This window comes from Eurytemora carolleeae, unplaced genomic scaffold (assembly GCF_000591075.1).
Source record: "Eurytemora carolleeae unplaced genomic scaffold, Eaff_2.0 scaffold198, whole genome shotgun sequence".
In the NCBI taxonomy this organism is placed as follows: domain Eukaryota; kingdom Metazoa; phylum Arthropoda; class Copepoda; order Calanoida; family Temoridae; genus Eurytemora; species Eurytemora carolleeae.
The window spans coordinates 239,621-266,769 of record NW_019396106.1 but is presented as its reverse complement, the minus strand read 5'-3'; the positions used below and the strand labels follow the sequence as shown (position 1 = coordinate 266,769).

The window sequence follows — 27,149 nt, the reverse complement described above, 5'->3', positions numbered from 1 at the left end:
TAATCTATGTTTGGGTGTCTGTTTGTTTGTTTGTCCGATCATAACTCGTGAACCCCCTTGACCGACGTGCATAAAATTTTGATAGGGGGAATTCGATAGTTTCTAAGCTTGGCGTACAGATTCTAAGTTAAGTGGTTTGACTTTATAGGTAAAGTTTAGTTTCCAGCCAAAGCTTGGTTTCCAAGCTAGTTTAAAATAAAGTTAAAAAATGTGTTCCTGAAGTTTTTAATTTGATCTTCCTTTAGAGTCACATTTGATAAAGATATTTTACACTGCTAGTAGAAATCATGTCTTTTTAATAGACCAGGGATAGTTCTCAGCTTCCTTTCTATAAAACAAGGTACTAATGCAAGGAAACTTATTTCAGAGGTGTGCGCATCTTTTGTACTGCAGTGTACTGTCACTGGGCGGTAATGTAAACACATAACACGGATGTCGAAGTCTGACATGGGATCCATCTTTCACATAAATTATCAATGAAATATTCTGGTCATAGGAAACTATTATGTGAATTATCAAAATTATCAAAATTCAATGCTTTTAACCTACTCGGATACTAAACGAACACTGATGCATCTATTCTTGTTTACAAATTGCGCCCAGAGAGAACTGGTTTCAATATATACGCAGAGTGTACGCAACTGCAATTAACTTTCTTTGCATTACATTCTTTGATATAAATACTATGTTTTCTATTTTAAATTCTAAAACTCTTTTGTCGTCGAAATTTTTTTTTAGGAAATGAACAATTAACATTTTACAGGGACAAATCAAGATAAATTTCTTGAAGTATTTAATTTTAGATCATTTTTAATTTCAATATCCCTCTGAAGTAGGGCCGTAACTGGGGGGGGGGGGGGGGGGGGTAACATTTAGGGTAAAATAAATCCCATGCTTTGCCCCCCTCCTAATCACCCGGTGTGCCCTTCCCTTTGCCTAGGCCTGCTCTGGACTAAACAGGGCGAGATGCGTTTGGTTTCTTAAATTTGAATTCAATCACGTTTTCGTTTAGAATTTAACAATCTTTAAACTTACGGATTTGTAAAAGGCGAAAATTACAGCTGTGACAAGAGCCGAACTGTTAAGACAACTTGATATGTATGCAATTACGGCAGATATTAAATTCTAAATTTAATTGTATTTTTTTATCAATTTTAAAAACTCTCGGTAAACTATAGAACTTTCCCTAAAAAAAAAATTAACCACTCAACTTAAAATTCCTTATTCAAGCTAAGAACGGAACCGTGGTTCTACCGAGTTCCCCAATCAAAATTGATGCGAATCAATCGAGGTTCATGAGTTATGATCGGACATACAAACAAACAGACAAGCAGAGATTGCTACTTCCACAATACTATACAAAAAGGAGATAATTCATTTGGTGTACTGTATCGTTTTAGCTGTCTATTGTCTGTATAGTATATATATATATTTTATACCACACTACTTGGCCTATAGCTTCCTTATAGTAGGTTCGGTACTTCAAATAATCCAAAGTTTACAGTGTATGCTCNATAATAATAATAATAATAGTAATTGATAAAAAAAACGTGTTACTGACTGAGAAAGTTTGCACGTTTTAAAAGAATGTTTAATCCTACTTTTTTAGCAAATTAATCTTGATTTAAATTTCACAAAACAGCTTATACATTTTTAATCCTAAGACTGGGGGAGGGGATGGCACAAATAAAATTAACTAAACCAACGTGCACGTGAAAATTAATAATTTGTCTGTTTGAAAAATCATCTGTCTGTTTGATCCTCCGATTCATCAATATTGGGAGAAGAGAAATCTCCGCTTCTTCTCTGATATAAAATCTCGGAGACAAAACCATAATAATCATTCCTTCTGTCACCACAGCACAAGAATGACTAGGAATATTTTAACAGTTTTCATTATTGTAAACTTACCGGGACTATTCCATTTCAAACCAAGTCCTAAAATTAATGAATTAAAGGTTAATAATACAATGAAACTAAAAGCAGTAGAGGTCTACTGGGTGGAGAACAAGTTTGAAGATTTTCTATCCCCTGGGAAAGGAAGAAAAGACCTGAACGAGCTAAAAAATAAAGTCTTTCTGGACCAGAATGAGAGAAGACACAAGAGACACCAACTACGGTTGAGGCATCAGAGAAACCAAGCTAAGTCAAGCAACCAAGGAGAAAATAGGGTTAGCTGCGATGATCTTGACAACGGAAGAGTTGTGCGAATTTTGCTTCGAATTCACAGCTTCAGACGGAGGAACCATCTTGCCAAGTATTGGCTTCATAACTGCTTAGGGGCAAAATCTTCATCTAAACACCAAGAGGAAACTTTATCCACACCTCCCCCTGGACCTGTTCATTCATACCTCAGATACTTTGGATAATTACATTACGCGTTGTTCTCGACAAACCTGACAAGATAAAACTTGAAATTGGCCTCAACTCAAATTTACAGAGACAATTAGAAATATGTAATATTTCTTTTGTTCTTTGAAAAATTTCCTTTTGAAAGTATTTAACGATTTTCAAGACTTGGAAACAAATCCTATACGCTGATTTGGACACGATGCTCCAGTAAGATTTCAGCATGAGTAATAAGTACTCTAGTAGACCCAGAGACAAATCAAAGGGATAAAACTAGTTCTGGTACTAGTGCTCTTCATGTTTCAGAAGACGGAGAGGTAAAACTTCTGATAACCGAACACAACAATCTGAAGATAGAACAAACCTCGGCCTAAGAATGAGACTGTCTCTGATACAGAATATCTAACGAAAAACCTGGATATTTGTATCAATTCTCAGCACAGAAATAATACTTGTTGATACCACTGTAAATAAAAAAATAAATAATATGTTGTATATATTTTATGAATAATTATGTATTATTGTGTTTGTAATAAATCAATCATGTACTAGATATACACCAGATTTGAAGGCATTATTTTAATATGAAGAGATTTGAGTGTAAAAGTATAATGAAGTTGTTTACTAAGAAAAGAAAGAAAAATTAACATAAAATGAATTTTGTAGTTTTAGCCATTTATTTTCTTCTTACTGTAGCAAACTTCTCAGTTTTGACTTTTCAATATTGTATGAATATAGTTTTGAAAATTCCTGAAAATTTTAATTTACTGACCAGTGAGATCAGTGAAATCAGTGATCTGCAGTTGAGAATAGAAAAAATTTAAATGATATAAGAATTATTAAGATTGAAATGAAAGTTCAAGTATACAACTTTTTTATTTCAACCATTCAATCTATATAAAAAAGCTCCTCGATCATATATATATATATATATATATATATATGCTAGCTATAGCTGGCCAAATGGCTAAACCAAATTGGCTGAAATTTTGGAGGGAGCCAATGGGTATCTGAGGGGTAATCGATATTTTTTTCAAGATGGAAATATAATTATGGAAACATAGTCAAACATAATTATATAACAGAACTCTAATTTCCATACAAGTTCGGCGTCGGAAAGGATTTATCAGTGGAATCAGAGCTCAGGGGAACCAGTTAAAATATATTTCATATGGATCCGATCAGGGGCGGATGCAGGGGAGGTGGAAGGACCTTTGCATCCCCTGACGGATTCAGGGGGGGCGAGACCCTGAGATTTCATAATAGCTTCTCAATAGCACTTAAGGGAAAGAAAACCAATTACAAAACAGAAAAAATATCTATCTTAAAAAAATTTGGTTCCTAAATCTGGATTTTTTGTTCCGAAATAAATTTAGCACCCCCCTCACTTAAATCGTGCATCCGCCCCTAAATCGGATCAGGGTTTAGCAACATGCAGGTCACGGGTTGCAGGTTGAAAGAGACGGGTGAGGGTTGATGGCTAGGATCAGTGTTTAATAGAACGGATCAATTATTTGAGAGGAATGGATCAGGGTTAATTGAGATTAATGGATCAAGATTACAGTTTTAAGGGACGGGTTGCAAGTTTTGGTTGAAGGCTCAGGGTGGAGAGAGTGGAGAAGACTCAGAAGATCGGGCCAAGGATTAAGCAGGGACAGATCAGCGTTAAGATTAAAGAATTTAATTTAGGAACATCAGGGTTGGGTTTATCAATATCATGTTTGAATGGGATAGGCCAGGTCGGTTAGGCCGCGGATTGCACCCAGTGTATTGGATCTGGGACCTGGGTTGGAAGAAAAGTTTATTTACCGGAGGGTGGACGCGGGTAATTAATCAGGGAAAGATATAGTTTTGGAAGAACGACTCAGGGGGGGGGGGGNCTAGTAGGTCGGATGTGTAGTATAGCAGATTTGGCGTAGGCCAGAAGTGGAGTATAGCGGATTTGCGTAGGTCGAAAAATACACCACCCGAAAATGAAGACGATAAAAGGAATTTGCGGCATTTGTGCTCTGACCAAAAACACGCTGACATAAATGCGAAACTTGTTCGAAACAAACCATCGATTAGAATGCAGAAAAGCTCAATTAATAATAAAATGAAGGATTCGAAGTGTAAGAAAGATCGTGATCTTGAAATAGACAATATGATTGAAAATCTTCACAAGCCAAGGATAGCCGAACAATTTAGAATACGTAAACTAGTTGAAGACCAGTTTTTGAAAATCAATGAGCAAGTTCAGAAGAAAATACAGGAAAATCTGGCAGAGATGAAAGTTCCAAAGGAAAGGTAAAAGAGACCCATTCTCTTCTAAAATAGTTTAGTTTGGTTGAAGGATTATCCCTAGGTGAAAGTTCTCTTCTGACACAGGGTAACAGAACGAATTCAAATTTATAATTATTTAATAATTTGAACACTGTTCGATATATTGTGGCTCTATCTGTGAGCGGGGCCAAAAATCGTTCCCTAAGAAATTACATTTTTTGTGCATTTTCAAAGCTTCACAAAAATCCAACACCTTTGGACACACATTTTTGTAATTTTGAGCCTACATTAACCTTCCCTGGGGTCATGTAAGGCCCTACATAAAATTTGGGCCCTGTCGGTTCAGCAGTTTTGATGATTATTGGATTCAATTTGTTTGTTATCTTACCAAAGTAAATGATTTAAACTTTATTTCGAAATGTTAACAATTGCTAATATATAATCAGGTTATTTCCTATTGTTCGATTTTAGATCCACGCCCCCCTATCGAATTTGTTCATGCATCGCATTCGCATATTTAATACATGGATTTAGTTGGTCATGTGGTGGCAACGCCCGGCGGCCTAGCCTGTTCGAGCTGTAGCACAAGGCCCAGAAATAATTTATAATATACAGATTTGAGCCAAGTATTGATTTGAATAATAATTGGTCGCGTATAGGTAAATATATCAATTCAAGTAACTTGATTTTTTTTTAATTATATTTTTTTCTGATTTACGTTGATATTCAGAAGGGTGACGAAAACTAGACCAGGAACAAAATCTGGGAGTCGGAATGTTGATGTCGAAAATCCGTCTCCAATTCTTCATTTCCGTACTCCGGAACCAGTAATATCAGGTCTGATAAATTTTATACCTTGGAGATTGTCAACAGTTATAACTGGACATTAAACCATAAACCTTAATCTTAAGATACCTGAGGCCGAATTTAAAGAATTTGAGCCGTGGCTTAAATATGGTTGGTTCCACTTAAAATTGTATTCAGTTTTTCAGATTTAAGCCGGCGCTCTATTGAAACTGGTCTTTGGGTGATTTGATACGCGGCGTAAATTCATTAACTTTGGACACTGACCATGGTCTTGTATTTTTTTGTATACATAACTTGGTCAAGTAAATATACTTTGATAAATTAAATATATACTTTGGTCAAGTAAATATACTGTGGTCAAGTAAATATACCTTGGTCAAGTAAACATACCTTGGTCAAGTAAATATACCTTGGTCAAGTAAATATACTTTGATCAAGTATATATACTTTGATCAAGTAAATATACTTTGGTCAAGTAAATATACCTTGGTCAAGTAAATATACTTTGGTCAAGTAAATATACTTTGGTCAAGTAAATATACCTTGGTCAAGTAAATATACTTTGGTCAAACAAAATATACTTTGGTCAACTAAATATACCTTTGTCAAGTAAATATCTTGCGAATCCCTTCCGGTAATATTTGATTTTAAATGACTAGGATGTTATGTTTTTTTCAACGAGAGGGAGGGGGGAATTGAATTTTTTTACCCCCCACCTTAAAGTTCAAAGTGTCGTCTAATGCAAATTTTATTTAAAATTCATTCCTCAAAGTCAAACTTTTAGGGCTAGAAGGTTCATGCTCTATCTAGTTGTGTCTGCTCTGTTCAACCGTTTCGACGTTTATTGAATACAAACAGACAAACAGTAAAACCATAATTATGTATTTTCTCAGATCCAGCTGAATATCCAAGATTTGAAGTTATAAAAGCTAGGAAACCTGCCCTTACATTCCATCCTCTCTCTTCTCCGCGACTCATTCACAAATCTGAAGTTAGCAAAGCTGCTGTATATGAATATAAGCATAGAGAAGAGAGTAGGAAATCCAGGGTTCTTACTTCTCATTTACTACCTGGAGTTGATATTAGACCTACTCTTGTGATAGAAAGTATACCTGGACTCTGTATCTCTGGGTCGAGTAGGAAACCAGTTTCTAATATTCATGTTGAGTATGTAAACAAAATTCAGACAAACTCGTCCAGTTTCGAACCGAGTAAACTTGGAGTTGAGGATGAAGACGATCTTACTATAACGGAGTCCACAACCTCGAGGTTTGAGAAGGTAGAGAGGTTGGTTGAGAAGGATTCCCTTGAGGTCGAAATAAAGAAGAAACTGCGAGAAAAAGTTCGTGATATTCTAATAAAAAAATACTGCCTGGACCTTGATGAATCTCCTGTTAAGATGATTCAAACTTCTCCAAGTTTATCTTTCCAACCTGAAACTGTACCGTGTTCGGTTGTTCCTGGAGGTGAACCATCAGCAATAATTTCAGCTTTATTTAGAAAATCTTCAGCAGTACGTTCATCTTCTCCTTTAGTTGTAGCTTCTCCAGATCTACTCTCCTCAGTACCTTTAAATCAGGGTATAACAACGAAAGCGCCATCACCTTCATCAATACAATCGGAACCTTCCTCTTCTCATCCAAATATAGAATCCAATTTTGTTCACGATGGGAGTAAATCAGATGATGTGTCGGAGAAACAATCGAATCCACAATATTCCACCTCATTCGAGGACGGAAGTGATCAAGAGTCTAGTGAATATACTCCAGAGAAAGAAGAACCGGGACTAATCGGTAAGTTTATCAAAATAAGGTTAATGAAAATCTACCTCTATAAGAAGCAAAAGATTATTTCTCATTTTATAGGGGAAGGAAATAGTGTTGAAAAGTGTGAGAGAAGTATATCTAAGTCTGAAGAAGAAATTTGTGAAAGAATTGGGTTTCTTTCAACAATACAGGAGGTTTCTAGCGTGCCAACAAGTCCACAGGTAAATTTTAAATTTTGCAATAAAAATATCATTTTGTTATTTTATCTAGCTAAACATATTTAATTATTTTCCTTAGGAAATCTTGGAAAATAAATATATTTAATTATTATTTGGAAATAAAGGTAACCTTACTTTCTGACTAGGAATAAGAAAAATGAAAATATTATACAGATTTCAGCTGATTTTATTCCTCCTAGGTAGTTGAAGCCCTAGAGCAGGATAACACTCTGGGAGGAGTCGATGAAGGAATATTGGAGGATGAAACTCGAAATGATAACTCTGGATCAGAAACTTCATATTCTGAACCTGTTCAGATTCAAGATGAGAATACTGAGCAAAGGTTCGAATTGGACACTCAACCTGAGTTACAAGGTTCAGAAGACGAAACAAATAATATTATTGAGGCTGTAGAAGAGGAACAGATATTTAAAGAACAAGATAGTCCAGAAGAGAAGGCTGGAGAGATTCCGTTAGAACTGGACTCTGATTCCGTCGGAGCTAAGAACATCCTCAAGTTTACATTAGAAAGTAACGATGAAGAGGTGGAACGAGAAGATCAGGAGGTAGAGGTACAAAAAATGGAAAATCAAGAGGTAGGTCAGGTGAGGGAAAGAGATAAAGCGGAGAAGGGACAGGTGAAAATCAAAGATCATAAAACGGGACTAATGCTGATAGGACAAATGCAAGAAAAAGAAGATCAAGAGGAGGGACAGGTTAAGGAAATAGAAGATCAGGCGAAGGAAAGCGAAGATCAAAATCAAGTGCAGGAAATAATGGATCAAAATCTTCAAACCAATAGAGAATACGTGATTAATTGTAATCAAGAACCAGGCGATATAGAGATAAGAGTAGAATCTGGATTAAATGGTTTAGCATCCACCGACGATCAAGAACTTTCGGATTTGATTAATTATGAAAACTCTGATATTGAAATAAATGTATTGCCCGGAAACAACAGCTTGACTTCCTCCCCTTTAAACCTCTTAAATGCTACAGGGGAAAATGAGAAATCAATTTCTTCTTTGAAGCAAATTGAATGGAATTCAGTACCTCCATATGGTGCTGATCTGTTGTATTCGGTACCTGGAGTAACCAAACCAGCTCATGACAAACAAAACTCGGAATCGGAAAGGTTAGTCAGAGACATTCTTGAAAAAGACGTTCTTACTTTTGTAATTAATCCTATTACTCAATCTGAAAATAAACCAAATTTTGTTGGGAATGTAACTGTGAAGGATGAATCTATAACTATTGGTGATAAAATTGTTGATCTCAATATTAGCTGTGGACCTCTTAGCTCTGACGAGGACCAGGCGCCGAGTATCGAAAACTATTCATCTTTATGTCTACACGGAGAAGGTTTAGATCCGCCTAGCTCAACTTTTAACAGTTTAGATCTGAACATCTCTCCGGGAGAAATCATTGCCGAGATTCATCCTAATAAATCTGAAGGCGAGGTTACGATGCCCTGCTCTGAACCTACAGAAACCCCGGTACTGGACAGTTTACACCACGATCTCTCCCTCCTCAGCGACTCGGAGCCAAGTATGAGGAGCGGTAGAAGCAATCAAGCTCTCCTCTCAAGCTTGAGTGAGGGAGAGTGGCGAGCAAGTCCTCGTCAGCTTCAAAGGTTGGCGAATATGGCGTCATCGTTCAGGATTATATAGTGTTAAATGATGAAATCTAAGTTGCTTGAGAAAATCGAGATGTATCCGAAGAATTATAAGACAAAAACAAATTAAAGAGAAAAATATTCACGAGTTTTTAATATTTTTTCAATCTTTTGGCTGTTTTCTTAACATTCACTTCAATTATAGAAAGGCAATGATTTTATGATGAATTATTTTACAGACTTGAAGAAAATCCAACTGCAATTTTTTGTAGTATAACTGAGTAAAATATTTTTGTGATGCCAATATTAAGGTTCATATTGACAATAACTTATGCTAGTAGTTTACCGTGCTACCTACAAAGCGACCTGAATATACTCAACACATGTCCGAGAAACTAAGATGATTAATTGAATGTGATAATTAGTATGAAATTTTGTATATTACAGATTTAAAGATGCATATCCTGAGGTTTGGGTTAAGAAGGAGTAGGTTTCCTGAAACCCGGAGATATGTTTCAAACCTGGGACCCCTAGCTTCAGTCTTTAATACCAAGCATAATATTAGGTGAGGGATAAATTTGAAAACGATCAAATTTTTTCTATTTTACTTTCGTTGAAATTGGGATGGGGGGGGGGCAGAGCGGGGGGTTTTTCAATAGAAAGGGTTATTATTTTATTTTGCTAACACGAGTGTAGAATTTATTTAGTTTTATTAAAAGGGAGTGACTGCGGCCAAAAGACCACAATTGAGCCAGGAGTGCAGTATTATGAAATTAATATCAGGATTCATCTGATAGCAGTAATATATCAAATATATCAAATATTTTTACCTAAAGTATTATGTTTTATCTTTTTTAAATAATAGAAAATTTAACAAACTGGCTCAGTTCTGTATTTTTAATTTCCATTTATGCTCGAGACCCAAGTAACCTAGGATGATCATTTTAGGAAAGTATTGAAAGTTTCTGAGTAGTTTTCTTTGATTGAGCCAGTTGTTAGCCATGATAAGCCGGGGGGTGCCGACCATAGCACTAACGATCGGGATGTGCTTCTTCGAGCAAACTCTGTCCTATTTACAGGATTGAATCCTGGGTACTTTTACGTTAAGTAAAAGGTTTTATATAAATATATCTTAATGTAGTATAAATGCAAAGTAATAGAGGTAAATGTTTTTCGTTTAATCATGATAAAATATACATTTTGCAAAGGGTCCCCCTGTGAATCCGTCTGATTTAAGCTAATAAATGTTTTTGTGCTTTTACTCAGTAATTATACAGCGAAGAAATATATTATTGATATCAAATGAATCCGGATATTTTATTCATTAATTCTAGGATCTCAGCTCAACTACTTTCCCTAGCCGGTCACTTCCTTTCAGTGATCTCAGTCATAATACATATACATAATACATTTTTACTAAAACTAACTGAAGTGCCCAGCGTTGCACGAGGAGTTTTAAAAAAATCGATTTTTCAGCCCATGTAACCCCCAGGCCCAGAGCACCCATGTGTATCCACAAAAAATGTCAGCCCATTCGGTCCAGCCGTTTGGCCAGCTATAGCTAACAAATATATTAATAAATGTAGAGCAAACTGCTTTGTTATATAGACTAGCGGAAGTGCCCGGCGTTTCCCATGGAAATAAAAAAATTCAAATTTTGAAAAAGTTCTTATGTTAACCTATGGGTTCCCTAAAAAAAATTCAGCCAATTTGGTCCAGCCGTTTGGCCAGCTATAGCTCACATTTATACTTACAAATATATGCATATCCAGGAGTGAAGAGCTTTATTATAAAGATTAAAATAGAAATGCTTTTGTATTTTTTTGATAAAATATGGTTCTTCATCTTCAGAACCTTGTTAAAATACTTTCCCCCATAATTAATTGTTACAGTTTAAACCTTGCTAACATGAAGAATAGGAATATGAATTTTTTTTTATGTTAGCGTATTTTTTGTATCTTAAGTATTTATATATAGGGAAGATTAAAAACACAGTTAGAAAATAATTGTTATGTTTTTCTCGACACTTGCTCAATATTATCGGGCAGCTAAATTTTCGAAATAAAAGTCGACCCACTCAATTTAGTATCTCAAAACCAAACTAAGAGCATTCCTGTGGCTCTCCTGTGTTCTCCAAAAAAATTTGAGGCAAATCGGTCCAGGCTCTCCTGAGTTATGATCGGAATAAAAAAAACGGACAGACATAGATTACAACTTTATATTTAAAGATTTAATAACAATATATATGACGTCCATGTCCTTTTTGACGTCAGAAGTCGATATAATGTATATTTGGTTCCTGCATCCTGGTTCGATAAAAGAATTTCCGGTTAGAACTAAACGCACTCTTGAAAAATATAAAAACTGGTTTCCTCCGTTTTATTTTTTTTTTATTCAATTAAATTTAACATAATAATTTCTTCTTATTTTTCATTTTTAAAAGACTAAGAATAAACTGTTGAGGGTCCGAAACTAGGATCTGGATAAAAAGCTAATTCTTATCACCCGTTCAAATAAACCTATGTAAAATGTTATGTCAAATGTATATTGTTTGGTTGGATTATATATATTTTTTTCAGCTTGAACATTCCATCCTGGACCAGCGGAGAACGAACAGGATTGTTTAATGTTCCTGAACTGGAAAACAGCCAGGGTTTCCAGATTATTAAAGATAAATGTTTAGAAACTACGGAAACCCTGGTTACTGAAGCTTGCAACCCACATAGGAAGGAAATATATTAATAAGCCCTTATAACGTAAATTAAAAAGCAATAATGACTGAATGTTAAAAACTGCTTGAGGAGTTTTAAAAAATTATATTTCTGACATCAGACAAAGAAACGTGGCAGTGATATTTGATGATCTGAGTGACGAGTTGTGCCGTGTGGCCGATCTTGCTGAGTTTATTCGTCTAGCACATCCGGACGAATCATTTGCCTCAGCAGCCCAGGATGCATGTATAGAAGTAAGCGCCCTGGTGGAGACCTTAAACACTAATATCGGGATATACTCCGCCCTGAAGGAGAGCGTGGAGAAGGGGGACAGGTTCCCGGAGACCCAGGTGGATAAACATGTTGCTAAACTCTTCCTCCAGGATTTTCATCAGTGCGGGATACATCTTGGAGAGAAGGATAGACAGGAGGTTGTAAATATTACTGATAGAATACTTAGAACAGGACAAACTTTCTCATCAAATTGTCAGGTTTGTTATTTTCTCAGTATAGAAAAGTTCTAATTTTTTTTACATTAATTTTCTATCTCTTGGTGATCAACTTTTTCGTTATGATTTGTAAAACTAACACCTGGCGGCTTTACAGATCTCTTTCTAAATACCTTACAAGTTTTTCCTTCCTCCTCTGATGGTACCTCATCCTCAGATGGGAGGGGGGGGGGGGGATGAACGCACTCTTTGTGGGTCTGGGTTCTATAACACTGAACTTTTTATAACTATTCTATCTAAACTCTCTTTAAAACCCAGTAAAGACAACGGAAAATCAGGGGTTTCTTTGAAAGGAATGTCGCCATTTTGTTTCCTCACTTCCAGTAAATTCTTAATATTTCTGTTCATAGTAATGTAAAATTAAATGATATTTATTAGTTATCCAGAGCTGTGAGAACCTCCGTTCTTCCTAAACAGGTTCAAGGACACTTTCATCAGGAAGGAGATGTTGCCGTAGTTTCAGGACATAATCTGGATTCTCCCAGTGATATGGTTCGTGAGGCAGCGTATAAAATCTACTACTGGAGAGAGGAGGAGCAGGAGGAGGTTTTAACAAGCATGCTGCAGGATAGGCATTCTCTGGCACAACTTTGTGGTTATGAAACATTTGCACACCGTGCGCTCTCGCATAGTTTAGCTGAGGCTCCGGAGAACCTGAAGCAATTTCATTCTGTTCTGGGAACTGGTTTGCAGTCCAGGGTGGCAAAGGTAAAAAAATATCAATTTTAATCATTTAAAAATCAAATAAACATGATTTTTGGACAATCAGTGACCAAAATGGACTAATAAATTTCTTTTTCCCAGGATCACGCTGCTATTTTAAATCTTAAACGAAGAACCAATCCTCTTTGTAAACCGTTGGCAGTCTGGGATATTCCCTACTACTGTGCTCAGGCCAGGACAAGCTGGTTTAAGTTGGACACGGAGAAGATCTCAGAATATTTCTCCCTTGGAGTTGCAATGGAGGGTTTGAACGACCTGTTTAAAAGCTTGTATGGAGTAAGGTTGGAAGTAGATAAAACTGTGGAGGGAGAGCTATGGTCTCCTGATGTTTTTAAGCTTGCAGTACTAGACGATAATTCATTACTGGGATACATATACTGTGATTTCTTTGCCAGGTCCGGTAAACCCTATCAGGACTGCCATTTTACCATCAGAGGTGGGCGTCAAAAGAACGATGGTTCCTACCAAGATCCTGTTGTAGTTCTGATGTTGAACCTCCCTGCTCCAGGTTGGAGAACTCCAACCTTGTTAACTCCGTCCACACTGGACAACCTGTTCCACGAGATGGGACACGCCATGCACTCAATGCTTGGTAGAACCAAATACCAGCACGTGACGGGAACCAGATGTTCAACAGACTTTGCCGAGGTTCCCTCCACCCTCATGGAGTTCTTCGCCGCGGATCCCAGGGTTCTCTCCAGAATTAATAAACATTACAAGACGGGAGAAAGTTTACCAATTGATGTAATTGAGAAACTTTGCGCAACAAAGAAGATTTTTGCCGGAGTTGAATTACAATCCCAGCTTGTGTTCTCCGCTTTGGACCAGGTGAGTGTTTTAAAGAAAAAATTGTTCATGTTTATATTTAAGATGAGTCAATATTTAATAAACCTTAATTGTTTTAGGAATATCATGGGAAAATGCCTTTGAAAGGAAACACAACTGACGTCCTTGAAGATATTCACGGTAGATTCCATTCCCTCCCATTTGTACCCAACACAGCACCTCAGCTACGATTCTCCCATCTGGTTGGATACGGAGCTAGATACTACTCATACCTTTATGCTCGGTCTGTAGCATCAGCTATTTGGCAGACAAGTTTCCAGGATGATCCTTTCTCGGCTTCAGCTGGGAAAAGGTTAGTTGTTAACTTGTTAGGATTGTGGAGAAATTTATATTGACATAATCAGGGGCGTAGCAAGAATTTTTCAAGGGGGGGCAACATTTTTCCAGGGATGGCTCAGCAATTAGCACCCGTTGGGGCCTGAAAACCCCAAAAAACTATATTTTAATGATGGGGAGGCTAAGCCCTTAAAGCCTCCCCCCCCCCCCGGAATTAGTTTTTTTTTTCGGGTAATAATGCTGGCCCTTTTTTAAAAAGATTGACATTATACATTTTCAACGGGGTTTCAGAAACCTTTTCAACGATGTTTTCTTTCTTATTGCCACTGGTCAATGGTCAATGGTCAATTGGTCATGGCTATTTTAGAGGCCGATTCATGGATTTCTACAGCAAAGACAAATCTTCTAAGACTGTTGATGTTCTAGGTTTCGGGATGAATGTTTGTCTCACGGTGGAGGAAAGCGTAGCCTACTCCTGGTTTCAGATTTTCTCCAATATGAGATAAAACCGTCCCAGCTCGCTACAGCTTTACTTCACGAACTAGACGAGAAGAATGAAACAGTCGAGAAACTGCTTCTAAATAACTAAGAGAAAAATCGGATTAAATTTAATATTTAACTAAAACTTAATTTTTCTATTTGACCGTAGTTTAATATCAATTGGTAGGTTATAATAGATTTTATTCAGTATTGTAAAATATCAGAAAGCTTGTTAAAGCTGTTTAATTTAATCATTATTTATTCATCGTTAAATTCATCCTGTTAATTTATTTCACGGTATTCATACAGAAACTGATCAGTTCCAGATAGGATGGAGCAGTCGGAGTTCCTAGAACCAAGATTGTCCTTGGAACAGAGCAGAGAGAGGGTTATTCATTCATTCCTAACTACCAAACCGGAAATCAGTAATCTCGGAAGATCGTCGGTTTTAGATCAAGTAAGGCAATCATGATAATTCTATATTTTTCGAATTTGAATTTTTTTTACATCGAGTCACATTTACGTATTTTCTTATCACCCGTTCAAATAAACCTATGTAAAATGTTATGTCAAATGTATATTGTTTGGTTGGATTATATATATTTNCCCCCCCCCCCCCCATCCTTCTCACACCTAATTTTATATAATTAAGGAATGAAAACTTTGGCAGCTAAAATTATTAAATTGAAAATAGATTTAAAAACGGAAAAATTCAATCAAAACATTTAAACATTCATAAAGTGGCATGTCTGATTCTCAAAAGTGATGAATTCTGACAATCTCTCTCTTTATCTTCTGCTACATAAATGCGCAAGTCACTTAAGTAGAGAACAGCAATTGAGAGTTATCAATTTTAAGCGGGAAAACTCCATTATTTTTAGACAAAGATTTAAAGTGAATCGGAAAAGCCACTCTGTAAATGTATAACCACTTGAAATTACGTCTATAGTACATTTGAACAGCTGATTTATATTAAATCTAAGTTTCATTTATTCCATTGACAAGGTGAAGAGCTTCCTCCCCACCATGGCGACTGCGGACAAAGATCTGAAGACCGCGATCAAGAACGGATTGGGTGAGAAGTTGAATGTGGAGAATGTGCAGGAAGATGAGAAATATATTGAGATGGATGTGGCTGTCCTGGACGTAAGTTTTTTTTCTTAATTTTCCATTTTTTTTGTCTTGGATTGGGGATAGTAAACTAAAAATTGTAAGTAAAGGCATTGTCGATTTAACTTTAAGTGGCCTTCTTTTTTATTCTAAAAGAGGAACGCTCTATTTAAAACTTATTAATAATGTGCAAGCGGAAAAGTGGTAAGTTCAGATGAATTCCTTTCCATTTTAGAATAAATGCACTTGTCATTGGCCCCTTTGTAGAGAAACAGCCATTGAAAAAATGAACTTTAAAAAAGTTAAACATGGATATCTAATTCATTTTTCAGCAAAAAAAACTATTAAGAATACTATTGAGAATTGAACATTTCACTTTTTTATGGAGAGCCACTTGAAACTACGACTTCAGTCCCTTAAATCTAAAAAACTTTTAACAACAGAAAAACATTCAATTCTTTAAAAATTCAGATTCATTGGTAAAAATAATTTTCTTCACAGAATTTAGAGAAGGGCGGGGTAGTGGGGGGGGGAGAACAAACTTGAAGTTAGGTCGCCCTAAGCTTTGTTCATAAAAAAAACTTCAGTTCGTGGGAGAAACATAAACGAATTTTAAGGTGCACAATGCACATATCATGTTTGTGTAAGGAATGTAAACAGCGCAGAATATTGAGATTTTAAAGTTTTTTTTATCTAGATATTTCTTTTTCTTGAATTTACACCATGAGACTAATTTCTGTAAAACTCAATAACGAATGTTTATATTAGTTTAATTCACATTTACGTATTTTCTTCCCTAGATCACGTTTATGTTTTCCTTAGAAAATCAATGATTTCTATTTCTTCGGTATTTTTCATATTTTTGTCAATATCTCCCCCCGAACCTCATTAATAATTTTGGTTGAAACATAGTCTTGAATTAAAATGAATAGAACGACATGCAAGTGTGAAAATAAATTCTGTATATTAAGTGTCCTTAGGTGTCACGTTTAAAATATAATACCTAGTAGGAAAAAAGTGATTAACATACTCCTTAACAATGTATTACGTCAATTTTTGTGATAATATTAACTCCATAAACGAGGAGGATTGGTTCTTCTAGATGGGGGCTTTTTACAAATCTGAAATCTTCAATATTTGATAAAACTAGAAGTCGTTGCTCAGGACGGAGACACACCATGGACCAGCGACTCCGAAGCTGACTCAACCCCCAGCCAATCAGAAAATGATTTCACCAGTGATTCAGAGTAAGCGTTTTATTAAGCCCCCCCTAAAAATGTTTTAATAAAGGATTTTTTTCTTCATTCTGAAATTTTAAGTGAACCTCCATGAAAAGATGACAATGCCCGATTTACGACTGTACCCTTGAAACCTTAATGTGATATAAAATGTGGAAGATAACGTCGTTTTTCGACCGTTTAATCCTTACAATTTATCCAGTCTTTCTTACAAGAAACGCGCAAGTCGCTTTTGAAGAGAAATACTTCAATCAAAATAAACATTTTCAGAAACAAAAACACGGAGGAGTTCTAATTTATACTTGATAGCTTCCTCATCTTTAATCTCGTAAAGGGATAAAGTGCACCGTTGCAAATCTACCATGCTTTAACGAAGGGTCACTTGAAAATAATTTATCACATTTTTTTATTTTTTCCAGCATCTCCTCGTCCTCCGCCTGCTCCAGCAGTTCCTGCACCAGTTCAACAAAGTCAACAGTTAGAAATAAATCTCAGAAAAGACCTTTAGTAGAAGATATATCAGAACCAGCCGCCAAATCAACCAGAACGGAATCCTGATATACTTTATACATATAGTCTAGTAGCAATTCTATCATATGTCAATCTAACATTTTAGAATAATCAAATAATGTAAAAAGCAATTCCAAACATATTCGAGGATTCAGGATCCTCATCAGAAAAAAAGAATAATTTTTCTTGTTAGAGGCCAATTTAACATAAAATATGATCCTAATTATGTTTTGAAAATACCTTCAGCACAGAAATAGACCAAGGACTTGTAATACTAATGAAGAAATTTTATTGATCAGAACCTAGGTTTCTTGTTCTATTGATCCTCTAAAAAAATCTAGTTTTTCTTTTATGTTTTAAAATTGTTCTTACTTCTGGAACCTATGTCGATTAATTTACTGAATAATTTCAGAAGTGAAAATGAAATTCTCGTTCCAGTTTTCCAACCTGTACGGGACAGTTTACAGGAACGGAGATCTTATATTTACTCCGGACGGGAATACTGTTATATCTCCAGTCGGGAACAAAATATCTCTCTTTCATCTGAAGAATCACAAATCCGAAACTTTACCAATAGGTGAGCAATGGCATTCTCATCGTTGAAGTTTATATGTTCAGTAAATATGTAGGTGCTTCTTAAGCTGGAGGAGGGGGATATCCCCTCCCTTCCCTACTCTGAACATTTATTTTTGATCTTCTATTTAAAAGTGGAAAACTTATCTTTTGATAAGAGAAAACTCATTTTTAAACTTCCACATAGTTTTCCCTTGGAGTCCCAGAGGGAAACGCTCTATGACCGTCTCTATTTATAAAACCGTAGGAAATTCATCAATGTAAGCAGATAAGTCCGTGAATTATAATTTTATGATGTAGAAAGAAAAAATGGCGACTTAAAAACAAAATTTAGAAACGGGTTCTAGAAAAAAAGGGTTAGAAGCGCCCTAATATCCTATAATTCAGAAAAGATAATCACTTCAGGATTTAAATTTATTTATAGCCAAAAATACATTAGACAAAACAAAAGACGTTTTTCACTGGTTTTATTTAATTAAAATGAAAAGAGTGTATTATTATTAGATTTTATTTTCAAATAAAAGTTTTTTAATTCTTGTTGGCCATAATCTCCTAAGATAAACATTGGGGCCTAATCGGTTCAGCCGTTTTGACGTTGTCTTTCCCCGGGGTTGTTAAGTGGAAATGAGATATTTTCTTGATATTTTAACGTTAACATGTCAAGTTACTGGAAAATAAAATGCGGATTTAAATATAAAAACTAAAGAATTAAGTGTTAAATCATAAACTTGTCCGAGGCAAAAAGAAATTAAAATTATCTGTTTTCTGATTAATGTGAGCGAACCATCATCTAATCTAAATTTCATAATGATTTCCAAAAATTTTGTTTATTTTTTAAAATAATAATCCTATTTTATAAACTAAGATGGAATTTTTAACTTGCTTTTGAAAATTATTTGCCGTATTATTTAAGCTTAAATAAAGCTAAAAATGCGGAAAAATATTGAAAAGAGCGCCTGTGTCTCTGTCCCAACATTTTATAGATCACCTTTCAATTTTCGGATCATTAAACATTGAGATAAAGAGATAATAGGGGAGATCCTTCACTGTTTTTAAGCCATGAATTTTTTAAGGCTTTTTAAAAAATATTTAGATTTATCATTAGTCAAGTAGAATTGCAATTAGGTTTAATTGTTTCAAAGGCAAATATTTTTAATTTAAATGGATGTTTGATCGCGATAAAAGAGGTGTCTTACACTGAATTTCGTTGTAAATTGTTAAGTCTGGATTTACAAATATTGTTCATAGTCGTTAAAATCTTTATTTTCTTTCCAATCAACAATCACCATGAGACCTCTCTCTAGTCACGTTGAAAATGTTTATAATGGGGAGTTAGTCTATTCTTATTGATATGTTTTTGTATAAGGACCATTCCTAGAACTTGAACCATCATCAATCATGTTTTATTAATAATTCGTTCAGTCAGATATTTTTACAGTTAACACTCATCTTTTTTTTAATCTAACTTTTGTTCTTTCATTGTGTCTTGGGCCTCAGGGTTTCTTACAGATTTTTACTTCAAGTTCAGGTTTTATAAATAGTTTGTTTCATAACCGTGTTTTGGTTTTATAATTGAATTCAGTTTCATGGTTGAGTTCAGGTTGCATGATTAAGTTTAGGTTTCATGGTTAAGATTAAGTTTAATGGTTGAGTCAGGTTTCATGGTTTTGTTCAGGTTTCATGGTTTAGTTCAGGTTTCATGGTTGAGATCAGGTTAAATGGTCGAGTTTAGGTTGCATGATTAAGTTTAGGTTTCATGGTTGAGTTCAGGTTTCATGGTTTAGTTCAGGGTTCATGGTTTAGTTTATGTTTCATGGTTGAGTTCAGGTTTCATGGTTTAGTTTATGTTTCATGGTTGAGTTCAAGTTTCATGGTTTAGTTCAGGTTTCATGGATAATTTCAGGTTTTATGGTTTAGTTCAGGTTTCATGGTTGAGTTCAGGTTTTATGGTTTAGTTCAGCTTTCATGGTTGAGGTCAGGTTTCATTGCTTAGTTCAAGTTTCATGGATTAGTTCAGGTTTCAAAGTTTAGTTTAGGTTTCATGGTTGAGTTCTAGATTCATGTTTGAGTTCTGGTTTATTAATTAAATTAAGGGTTGATGATTGATTTCGGGTTGAGGTTCTTTTATTTAAATTAAGCCTCTAATGAAATAAACGTATATGATGTCGCATTCAGTTTTTTGACGAGATTTATATATTAAATTATGGTTCAAAGTTGACTAACGATAAATATTATTGGAAATCTTTAAGTATTTCCGTTGTCAAAATACAAATTATCAATTAAATCTGTTTAGAATCCCGATATAATTACACCACTATTGCGCTTTCTCCGAACGGAGTTACTCTGATAGCAGTAACAGAAGATGGAGAGATTCATCTGATATCACTTATCAGCAGAACTGTTTTACACAGGTACAAGTCGTACAGGGTACATTTTTCATTTATATAATACAGCGTTGCTTTTAACTTTTTTAAACTCTGCCAACATTAAAAATGTGCAAATTTTCTAATTAATTGGTTAAAAACGGAAAAATATTATGTTCACTTGCAGGCAATTACAGAAAAATTAAATTCTCCCTTAAAAAGTCTAAAAAGTGAATTTCTTCCAAAAAAAAGCTAAATACATTTTATAACCAGAAGTAACGGAGCTAAATTACAAGAAGTGAAATATTTAATTAACAAAATGTCAAAAGACGTTAAAAATTGACGGTTTTTTGTTTCCATTACCGCCAAATAATGGAAATTTTTTTCTGATACCCGTCTTGCTTAATTTGAAATGTGTTTTTTTTTTCTCGACTTTCTTCAGAGTCGATTTCTTTTTTAAAACTTTGAATGCTAGTGACAAAACACATTTTTTTGTTTTGTTTTTAATTTCAGATTAGAATTCATCTAAAAAGTGTTGTACAATTTATAGGCTGAAAAGTTTTGATCTAAAAGGGATCGTGATAGCGTACCCCAGTTAGTCAAAGAGTCCAAGGGAAACCTCTAGCATCTTGAATTGAATTGTTTAAGTTGAAATGGAAAAAAAATTATATCATATTTGATTTTTAACTGCAATGCACATTTTTTTTAACTATTATTTTATACATTTATTTTCTTTACTTTAGGTTAAGAACAAACCGGGAGATATTAAGCATCAAGTTCAGTCCGGACTCTAAACATTTTGCACTGACGAAGGAGGATAATGTGTTTGTTTACAAGAGTCCCGGACCATACTCAAACGATTACAGTCCTTTCGTCATGGAAAAAATATTAAAGGTAGATTATTTGTTTTCCCCTCAGTCAAGAGCTTAAAAACATTGTTTTGAAATTATTATTTTATGGATTTGATTTGGTTTGGTTTCATAACCGAGAAAAATGTGCACAGTTACTTTTTGTTATTAGCAAATTTCTAGTTTCTACCATTTCCTCAGAAATTCCATGTCAATTAATTTTAATATTGAATGTTATCATTCATGTAAAAAGTTCCATCATTCATTGAAGAATTTTAATGACGTAGTTTCCATAAATATTGGAAGTCATTTGTCGCATTTCCTTTTTTCCGAGATAACGACAGAGCATAAGAATTAGTTTTGATGAATAAAGATTCAATATGTAATTGATAATTTCTTCTTTATATTCTCAGGGTGCGTATGATGACACTACCTGTTTAACTTGGTCGGACTGTTCCAGAATCCTTGCTGTCGGGGCTAAAGACATGACTGTACGCATTTACTCTCTGGACAAGTTTAAGAACTTTTCCGTCTGCTCCCTGGGTGGAATGACAGATCCTGTGGTCGGAGTTTTCTTTGAATCCAACTCTTTAGATTGTTACAGTATCAGTGGGGGAGGACAGATTTCCGTATGGGAGAGTAGTATTGATGTTGAGAGCTTGGAGCTCGGAGACCCTGTTAAACCACCCAAAAAGAGAAAGAAGGTCGAGGAGGACGAGGAGGATGACCTGGAGGAGAACAAGGACGTCGAAGTGCTCGAGTCCGATGAGAAGGGAAATGAAGTGTCTCGTCTCATTTATACAAGAAGTGCGCGACATTTTCTACGGAATCATATTGAAGACGGAAAGTCAAGGTTTAGTCTCACAGCAACAGATTTCCATCAAAAAACTAAAATTCTTGTAACTGGGTTCAGCAACGGAATATTTCTTCTCCTAAGCATGCCTGATGCAAGTCTTATTCACAGTCTTGCAATCTCGGAGCAATCCATCAAATCCATCCGGTTCAATGCTTCGGGGGATTGGATTGCTTTCGGTTGTCCTCAGCTGGGTCAGTTGCTTGTATGGGAGTGGCAGTCTGAAACCTATGTATTGAAGCAGCAGGGCCATGCTAACGGTATGACGAGTTTATCCTATAGTCCTGACGGTTCCCTGGTTGCTACTGGCGGAGCAGACGCCAAGGTTAAATTATGGAACACTAGCTCAGGGTTCTGTTTCATCACGTTCCATGAGCATGAATCTTCTGTCACAGGAATTTGTTTTACTCCTAATGGGAAGGTGGTATTGAGCTCGTCTTTAGATGGAACAGTGAGAGCATTTGACCTTGCCAGATACAGGAATTTCAAAACCTTCACAACCCCACGACCAGTTCAACTTAGTTGTGTTAGAGTCGACTCTAGTGGTGATCTAATAGTTGCTGGAGGACAGGACGTATTTGAGATATATCTCTGGTCCCTGACTACAGGACGGTTGGTGGATGTACTAGCAGGACACGAAGGACCAGTATCTGCTGTATCTTTCAGTAGTAACCCTACTTCTAGCCAGCTGGCCAGCGTATCTTGGGATAAAACATTAAAGATTTGGGATGCATTGGAGAACAACAGCTCTAGAGAAGCTGTACAGCTAGTGAGTGAAGGTATCGGGGTATGCTGGAGACCTGATGGTTTAGCAGTATCCGTCTCAACCCTAACCGGACAAATTTTAACTTTTGATGTGAAATCCTCTGCTCAGATTGGAACCATCTCCGGCAAGAACGATTTAAAAATGGGTAAAGGGGAATCAGACAAGATATCCTCCAAGAAAAAGTCCGAGACTGCTCACTTCAGCTCCTTGTGCTATTCTGCGGATGGATCATGTATCCTGGCAGGCGGAACCTCAAAGTTTATTTGTATTTATAATGTCTTGGAACAGATTCTTCTAAAGAAATTTGAGATCACACAGAACCGGTCCTTTGACTGCATGGACGAGACGATTAACCGAAGAAAGATGACCGAATTCGGAAACATGGCTTTGGTTGAGGACAGAGAGGATGGACATGCTCTCAAGCTTCCCGGAACCAAGGCTAGGGATATGTCTTCTAGAAGTATTAAACTAGAGGTTCGGGTTTCCGGTCTTAGATTTTCTCCGACCGGTCGATCCTTCTCTGCGGTTACATCCGAAGGGTTGCTAGTATACTCGCTAGATCGGCATTTGGTATTCGATCCGTTCCTTCTAGAAACTAAAATTACACCAGTGTCTATCCGAAAGGATATCCAGAGAAAAGAGTTTGGGAAATCTCTGGTAGCAGCATTCAAGTTAAACGAGAAAAGTTTGATACGAGAAGTTTTTGAACAGATTCCAGTTTCTGATGTATCTCTCCTTGTCACAGAGATGCCCATCCTCTTTATCACCCAGCTTCTTAACTACATTGGTGAGGAGATGGAGGAGACGAAGCATCTCGAATTTTACCTAAAATGGTGTCAATCCATACTGCTACAGCATGGAAGTTATATTAAAGACAATTCAAATGAGTTCATGCCTATTTTGAACCTAATGGTGAAAAATATCTCACAAAAATCCAACAACCTTGGCCAAGTGTGCGACCATAATAAATTCACCATTAAGTACCTTCTTCGAGTTGGAGAGAAGAAGGATAGTGAGGAAGAGGAGAAACCGGAGGAGGAGGATGCAGTTGAAGAGGTTGAAGATGAAGAGGAGGATGTGGACATGGAAGGGCTCACTTCTAAGTGGTCGGACGATGATGATGATAATAACGAAAGTGAGGATGAAGATAGTAATTAAATATTTTTTCAGATACTACAAGACAAAATGGCGAAGAGTTTGAGATCTAAGTGGAAGAGGAAGATGAGGGCAGTTAAACGAGTTAAGAACTTAGAAAAGGTAATTGAAATATATATAAATAAAGGTATGGATCAATCTTATCAACAAACCGAGGAGAATCAGGAATGATTCTGCTCCGGGCGGACCGCCCAGCAGTAAGCCTCCTACCGGGGTGGTGGAAATACTACCCTTGGATACGTTAGGTCGGAGAGGAGCGCCAACCCCAACCTCACCGAGTGCAGGGTTGTCTTTCAATAATAATAATATAAATATATTAAACCCTGAGAGTGGGATTTAATTTAATTTTATTTTATTTAGCTTAAAAAATGTTGAAATTAAATGACTATTATATTTTATTTTAACTCTTTAAACGCAAGATGTGGAATGTGGATTATGAAAATGCAAAAAGGAGTTGTTATGATTAAAACGTTTTCTGAAATATCTCATTTTTATTACTCCTTGTCACTTCCATGGCCGGACTCTCTCGTTTTAATGTTTCTGATCATTGAGGTGTGGATTATCTTTAAGGTTCAACAACAGGAAGAAAGTTTTTATAAAAGATTGTTCTAGGAGAAGGTGATGTTGGTGAAGATGGTGGACAAGGCGAAGAGGAACGAGGATGTGGAGATGAAGACAGCCGAAGATATTAAAGAGGTGAGAATTGATCCAAGATCTATTTATACACAACACATAACAATTATTCAGAGTTCTGTTTTTAATGGGGTTGGTCACGTTTTAGACTTCTTTATAAAGAACTTTGACCTAAAGGAATGCTGAAGAAATCATTCCGCTCTATACATTTTTGTTTGAAGCTTATTATCAAGTTAATCGAAACATTTTTTTCAAACTTACAGATTTAAAGAATATTTATAATAATATGAATAATTTGAAACGCTGTTTGTTACGGTTATTATCATTACTATTGAATAGATTTCTCACATTTTATTTTTAGAATTTAAGATTATGATGCAAAGTTATCATAAACGTTAACATTATTTAAGTTGGAAAGTTTCAAGAAAATATTTAAAAAAACTTTCAACAAAAATGGAAAGAAAGATTTTTGAGAGGTGGGGAATGATTTTTAATGAAAACATCGTATTTTATAGTCCCAAAGTACAAGAACTTAGAATCGGAGTAGATCATAACGTTATATTTGAAAATAAATTTAACTCAAGTCTATTATAAATGTACTTAGGACAGGATGGAAACCTCAAGTAAGCCTGAATTCAACCCCCGAACAATGAAGAACAAGGACGGAAACTATCCTAAATGGTTGTCAAAAGCCAAGGTTCAGAAACTCAAGCTTGCAAACAAGAGCAAGGTTAAAAACAAGAAGAAGAATAAAACCAAGAATTGAACTTGTTTTCAGTGTTTATTTTTTAATAAATTTGATTATTTTTCCGTAAACCCGATGTTGTTGAATGTATTACGTCAATNTCTTGTTATTGTTGTTGATTTGTAATTGTTATCTTGTTATTGTTGTTGATTTGTAATTGTTATCTTGTTATTGTTGTTGATTTGTAATTGTTATCTTGTTATTGTTGTTGATTTGTAATTGTTATCTTGTTATTGTTGTTGATTTGTAATTGTTATCTTGTTATTGTTGTTGATTTGTAATTGTTATCTTGTTATTGTTGTTGATTTGTAATTGTTATCTTGTTATTGTTGTTGATTTGTAATTGTTATCTTGTTATTGTTGTTGATTTGTAATTGTTATCTTGTTATTGTTGTTGATTTGTAATTGTTATCTTGTTATTGTTGTTGATTTGTAATTGTTATCTTGTTATTGTTGTTGATTTGTAATTGTTATCTTGTTATTGTTGTTGATTTGTAATTGTTATCTTGTTATTGTTGTTGATTTGTAATTGTTATCTTGTTATTGTTGTTGATTTGTAATTGTTATCTTGTTATTATTTTTATCAGTTTTATCAACGTACTGATTTGGGTGTAGACATCGATCAAAGGTTTAAGTAAAATTAAAAAATTTAATTGTAAATAACATTAATATTTAAGAAATAAGGATAGAAGAATTCATACTTGATCGGACAAAGCTTTTAAAGGCACCGTAGGGAATCGGGCCTTGCCATCTTTGTATGAAGGGTCACTTGAAAATACGTTTTCAGTCCCATTAATTCAACGTGCATATGAAATTATTTTTCGGAAGTAAGGGGTAAGGGTCAAGGAAGGAATAGTGGAGGATCGGAGAAGGGACTTGATAAAAGATGGGAGTATGGAATCCTTGGATATTTTTGGAGGAAAGGATTTAGGATCGAAGAAGGAACGTGTTAGGTTGGAGGAAGGAGGTCTAAGGATTGGATGAGGGAAGATTGAAGTATGGGAGTAGGGGAAGGTTAAGGATGGAATTTGGGGAAGAGTTTAGGATGATTAAGGAAGGGTTAAGAATGGGAGTAGAGGGAGTAGAGGAGGGTCGAAAATGGGAGTAGGAAAGTATCTTAAGGATAAGATTAAAGTAGGGCCCGTTACGTTATGAAGGAGGGGAGTGGAGAAGTGTTAAAGATTAAACAAGAATAGGACTGTAAGACTCAAAGTTACGATTTCATATAACCCCATATATCTGCATTTAAGGAAGGAAAGGATTGACGAGAGGAAGGAAGGAGGGAAGGAATGATGATGGGCCGACAAGAGGAAGGAAGGATCGAATGAATGATTATGTACGAGGACGGAAGGAGGAATGATGATGATGAGGATGGTAGGATCGGGAAGGAATTATGATGTGGACGTGAGGAGGGAAGGAATGATGGTGAGGACAGGAGGAGGGAAGGAATGTGAAGGGACGGACATGGTGAAGAGAGAGATCGAGGGGTTGTAACTTGTAACTTTGGATGAAATTTAAAGTTAAATATATTTAGAAGCTTAGTTTCAAATTCTGTTAGCTTTATTATTTCTTTTTCTGAAATTCAAATTTACTTAGTATCCCGCTCCTTGGACTCCTTGCAAACAATTTCATAAATTACAGTCGTCTTTTAAATTTCATTCCCCCCTACTGAACTTCTGACCTACTAAATTTCCGAACAACTGCAATATTGGACCTACACGACCTACACCATCTGTGTATTTTCGTATTATTTGAGGAATAGGAATTATGTCAAAACAATTTCTGAGCCGAGC

At 35.6% G+C, this 27,149-nt stretch overlaps 4 protein-coding genes across 7 annotated transcripts; all 4 read left to right on the top strand.

Moving 5' to 3' along the window:
• The first annotated feature begins 4,340 nt into the window (after window positions 1–4,340).
• Window positions 4,341–9,465, top strand: LOC111695079 (uncharacterized). The gene is made up of 5 exons (XM_023464249.1): window positions 4,341–4,635; window positions 5,342–5,448; window positions 6,312–7,211; window positions 7,284–7,405; window positions 7,603–9,465. Exons 1-5 carry the CDS (start codon window positions 4,418–4,420, stop codon window positions 9,070–9,072), a joined length of 2,817 nt encoding a protein of 938 aa, XP_023320017.1. The 5' UTR covers window positions 4,341–4,417; the 3' UTR covers window positions 9,073–9,465.
• LOC111695080 (periodic tryptophan protein 2 homolog) lies at window positions 9,461–23,990 on the top strand. 4 transcript variants are annotated; one of them, XR_002763774.1, is made up of 10 exons: window positions 9,461–9,582; window positions 11,597–11,743; window positions 11,850–12,219; window positions 12,616–12,945; window positions 13,042–13,788; window positions 13,866–14,098; window positions 14,509–15,019; window positions 15,568–15,708; window positions 16,837–16,919; window positions 17,330–17,834. XR_002763774.1 is itself a non-coding variant. In XM_023464251.1 (7 exons), exons 4-7 carry the CDS (start codon window positions 17,841–17,843, stop codon window positions 23,979–23,981), a joined length of 2,790 nt encoding a protein of 929 aa, XP_023320019.1. In that variant the 5' UTR covers window positions 14,691–15,019; window positions 15,568–15,708; window positions 16,823–16,919; window positions 17,330–17,840; the 3' UTR covers window positions 23,982–23,990. The 4 variants fall into 4 exon arrangements, 3 of the variants coding, with proteins under 3 accessions (XP_023320019.1, XP_023320021.1, XP_023320018.1); XM_023464251.1 differs by lacking the exons at window positions 9,461–9,582; window positions 11,597–11,743; window positions 11,850–12,219; ... (1 more) ...; window positions 13,042–13,788; window positions 13,866–14,098 and adding exons at window positions 20,287–20,404; window positions 21,100–21,250; window positions 21,618–23,990 and having other exon boundaries at window positions 14,691–15,019; window positions 16,823–16,919; window positions 17,330–17,997; XM_023464250.1 differs by lacking the exons at window positions 9,461–9,582; window positions 11,597–11,743; window positions 11,850–12,219; ... (1 more) ...; window positions 13,042–13,788; window positions 13,866–14,098 and adding exons at window positions 20,287–20,404; window positions 21,100–21,250; window positions 21,618–23,990 and having other exon boundaries at window positions 14,692–15,019; window positions 17,330–17,997.
• On the top strand, window positions 14,894–17,468 carry LOC111695086 (uncharacterized protein C12orf45 homolog). Its single transcript, XM_023464268.1, has 4 exons — window positions 14,894–15,019; window positions 15,568–15,708; window positions 16,837–16,919; window positions 17,330–17,468. Exons 1-4 carry the CDS (start codon window positions 14,894–14,896, stop codon window positions 17,466–17,468), a joined length of 489 nt encoding a protein of 162 aa, XP_023320036.1.
• Window positions 23,991–23,992: 2 nt separating the features above from the next.
• On the top strand, window positions 23,993–25,427 carry LOC111695084 (protein LLP). Its single transcript, XM_023464266.1, has 3 exons — window positions 23,993–24,080; window positions 24,591–24,674; window positions 25,216–25,427. The coding sequence occupies exons 1-3, from the start codon at window positions 24,009–24,011 to the stop codon at window positions 25,375–25,377; spliced, it is 318 nt and encodes a 105-aa protein (XP_023320034.1). The 5' UTR covers window positions 23,993–24,008; the 3' UTR covers window positions 25,378–25,427.
• The last annotated feature ends 1,722 nt before the right edge of the window (window positions 25,428–27,149 follow it).

Excerpts from the sequence above, each read along its gene's own strand:
- LOC111695086 (XM_023464268.1), top strand. The coding sequence starts at position 14,894 with ATGGAGCAGTCGGAGTTCCTAGAACCAAGATTGTCCTTGGAACAGAGC. Across the intron at positions 15,020-15,567 it reads GATCGTCGGTTTTAGATCAA|GTGAAGAGCTTCCTCCCCAC; the intron begins GTAAGGCAATCA and ends TCCATTGACAAG. Across the intron at positions 15,709-16,836 it reads TGGATGTGGCTGTCCTGGAC|GACGGAGACACACCATGGAC; the intron begins GTAAGTTTTTTT and ends GTCGTTGCTCAG.
- LOC111695080 (XM_023464253.1), top strand. The coding sequence starts at position 17,841 with ATGAAATTCTCGTTCCAGTTTTCCAACCTGTACGGGACAGTTTACAGG. Across the intron at positions 17,998-20,286 it reads ATCCGAAACTTTACCAATAG|AATCCCGATATAATTACACC; the intron begins GTGAGCAATGGC and ends AAATCTGTTTAG. Across the intron at positions 20,405-21,099 it reads AGCAGAACTGTTTTACACAG|GTTAAGAACAAACCGGGAGA; the intron begins GTACAAGTCGTA and ends TCTTTACTTTAG.
- LOC111695084 (XM_023464266.1), top strand. The coding sequence starts at position 24,009 with ATGGCGAAGAGTTTGAGATCTAAGTGGAAGAGGAAGATGAGGGCAGTT. Across the intron at positions 24,081-24,590 it reads GAGTTAAGAACTTAGAAAAG|GAGAAGGTGATGTTGGTGAA; the intron begins GTAATTGAAATA and ends AGATTGTTCTAG. Across the intron at positions 24,675-25,215 it reads CAGCCGAAGATATTAAAGAG|GACAGGATGGAAACCTCAAG; the intron begins GTGAGAATTGAT and ends AAATGTACTTAG.
- LOC111695079 (XM_023464249.1), top strand. The coding sequence starts at position 4,418 with ATGCAGAAAAGCTCAATTAATAATAAAATGAAGGATTCGAAGTGTAAG. Across the intron at positions 5,449-6,311 it reads TCCGGAACCAGTAATATCAG|ATCCAGCTGAATATCCAAGA; the intron begins GTCTGATAAATT and ends GTATTTTCTCAG. Across the intron at positions 7,406-7,602 it reads GCGTGCCAACAAGTCCACAG|GTAGTTGAAGCCCTAGAGCA; the intron begins GTAAATTTTAAA and ends TATTCCTCCTAG.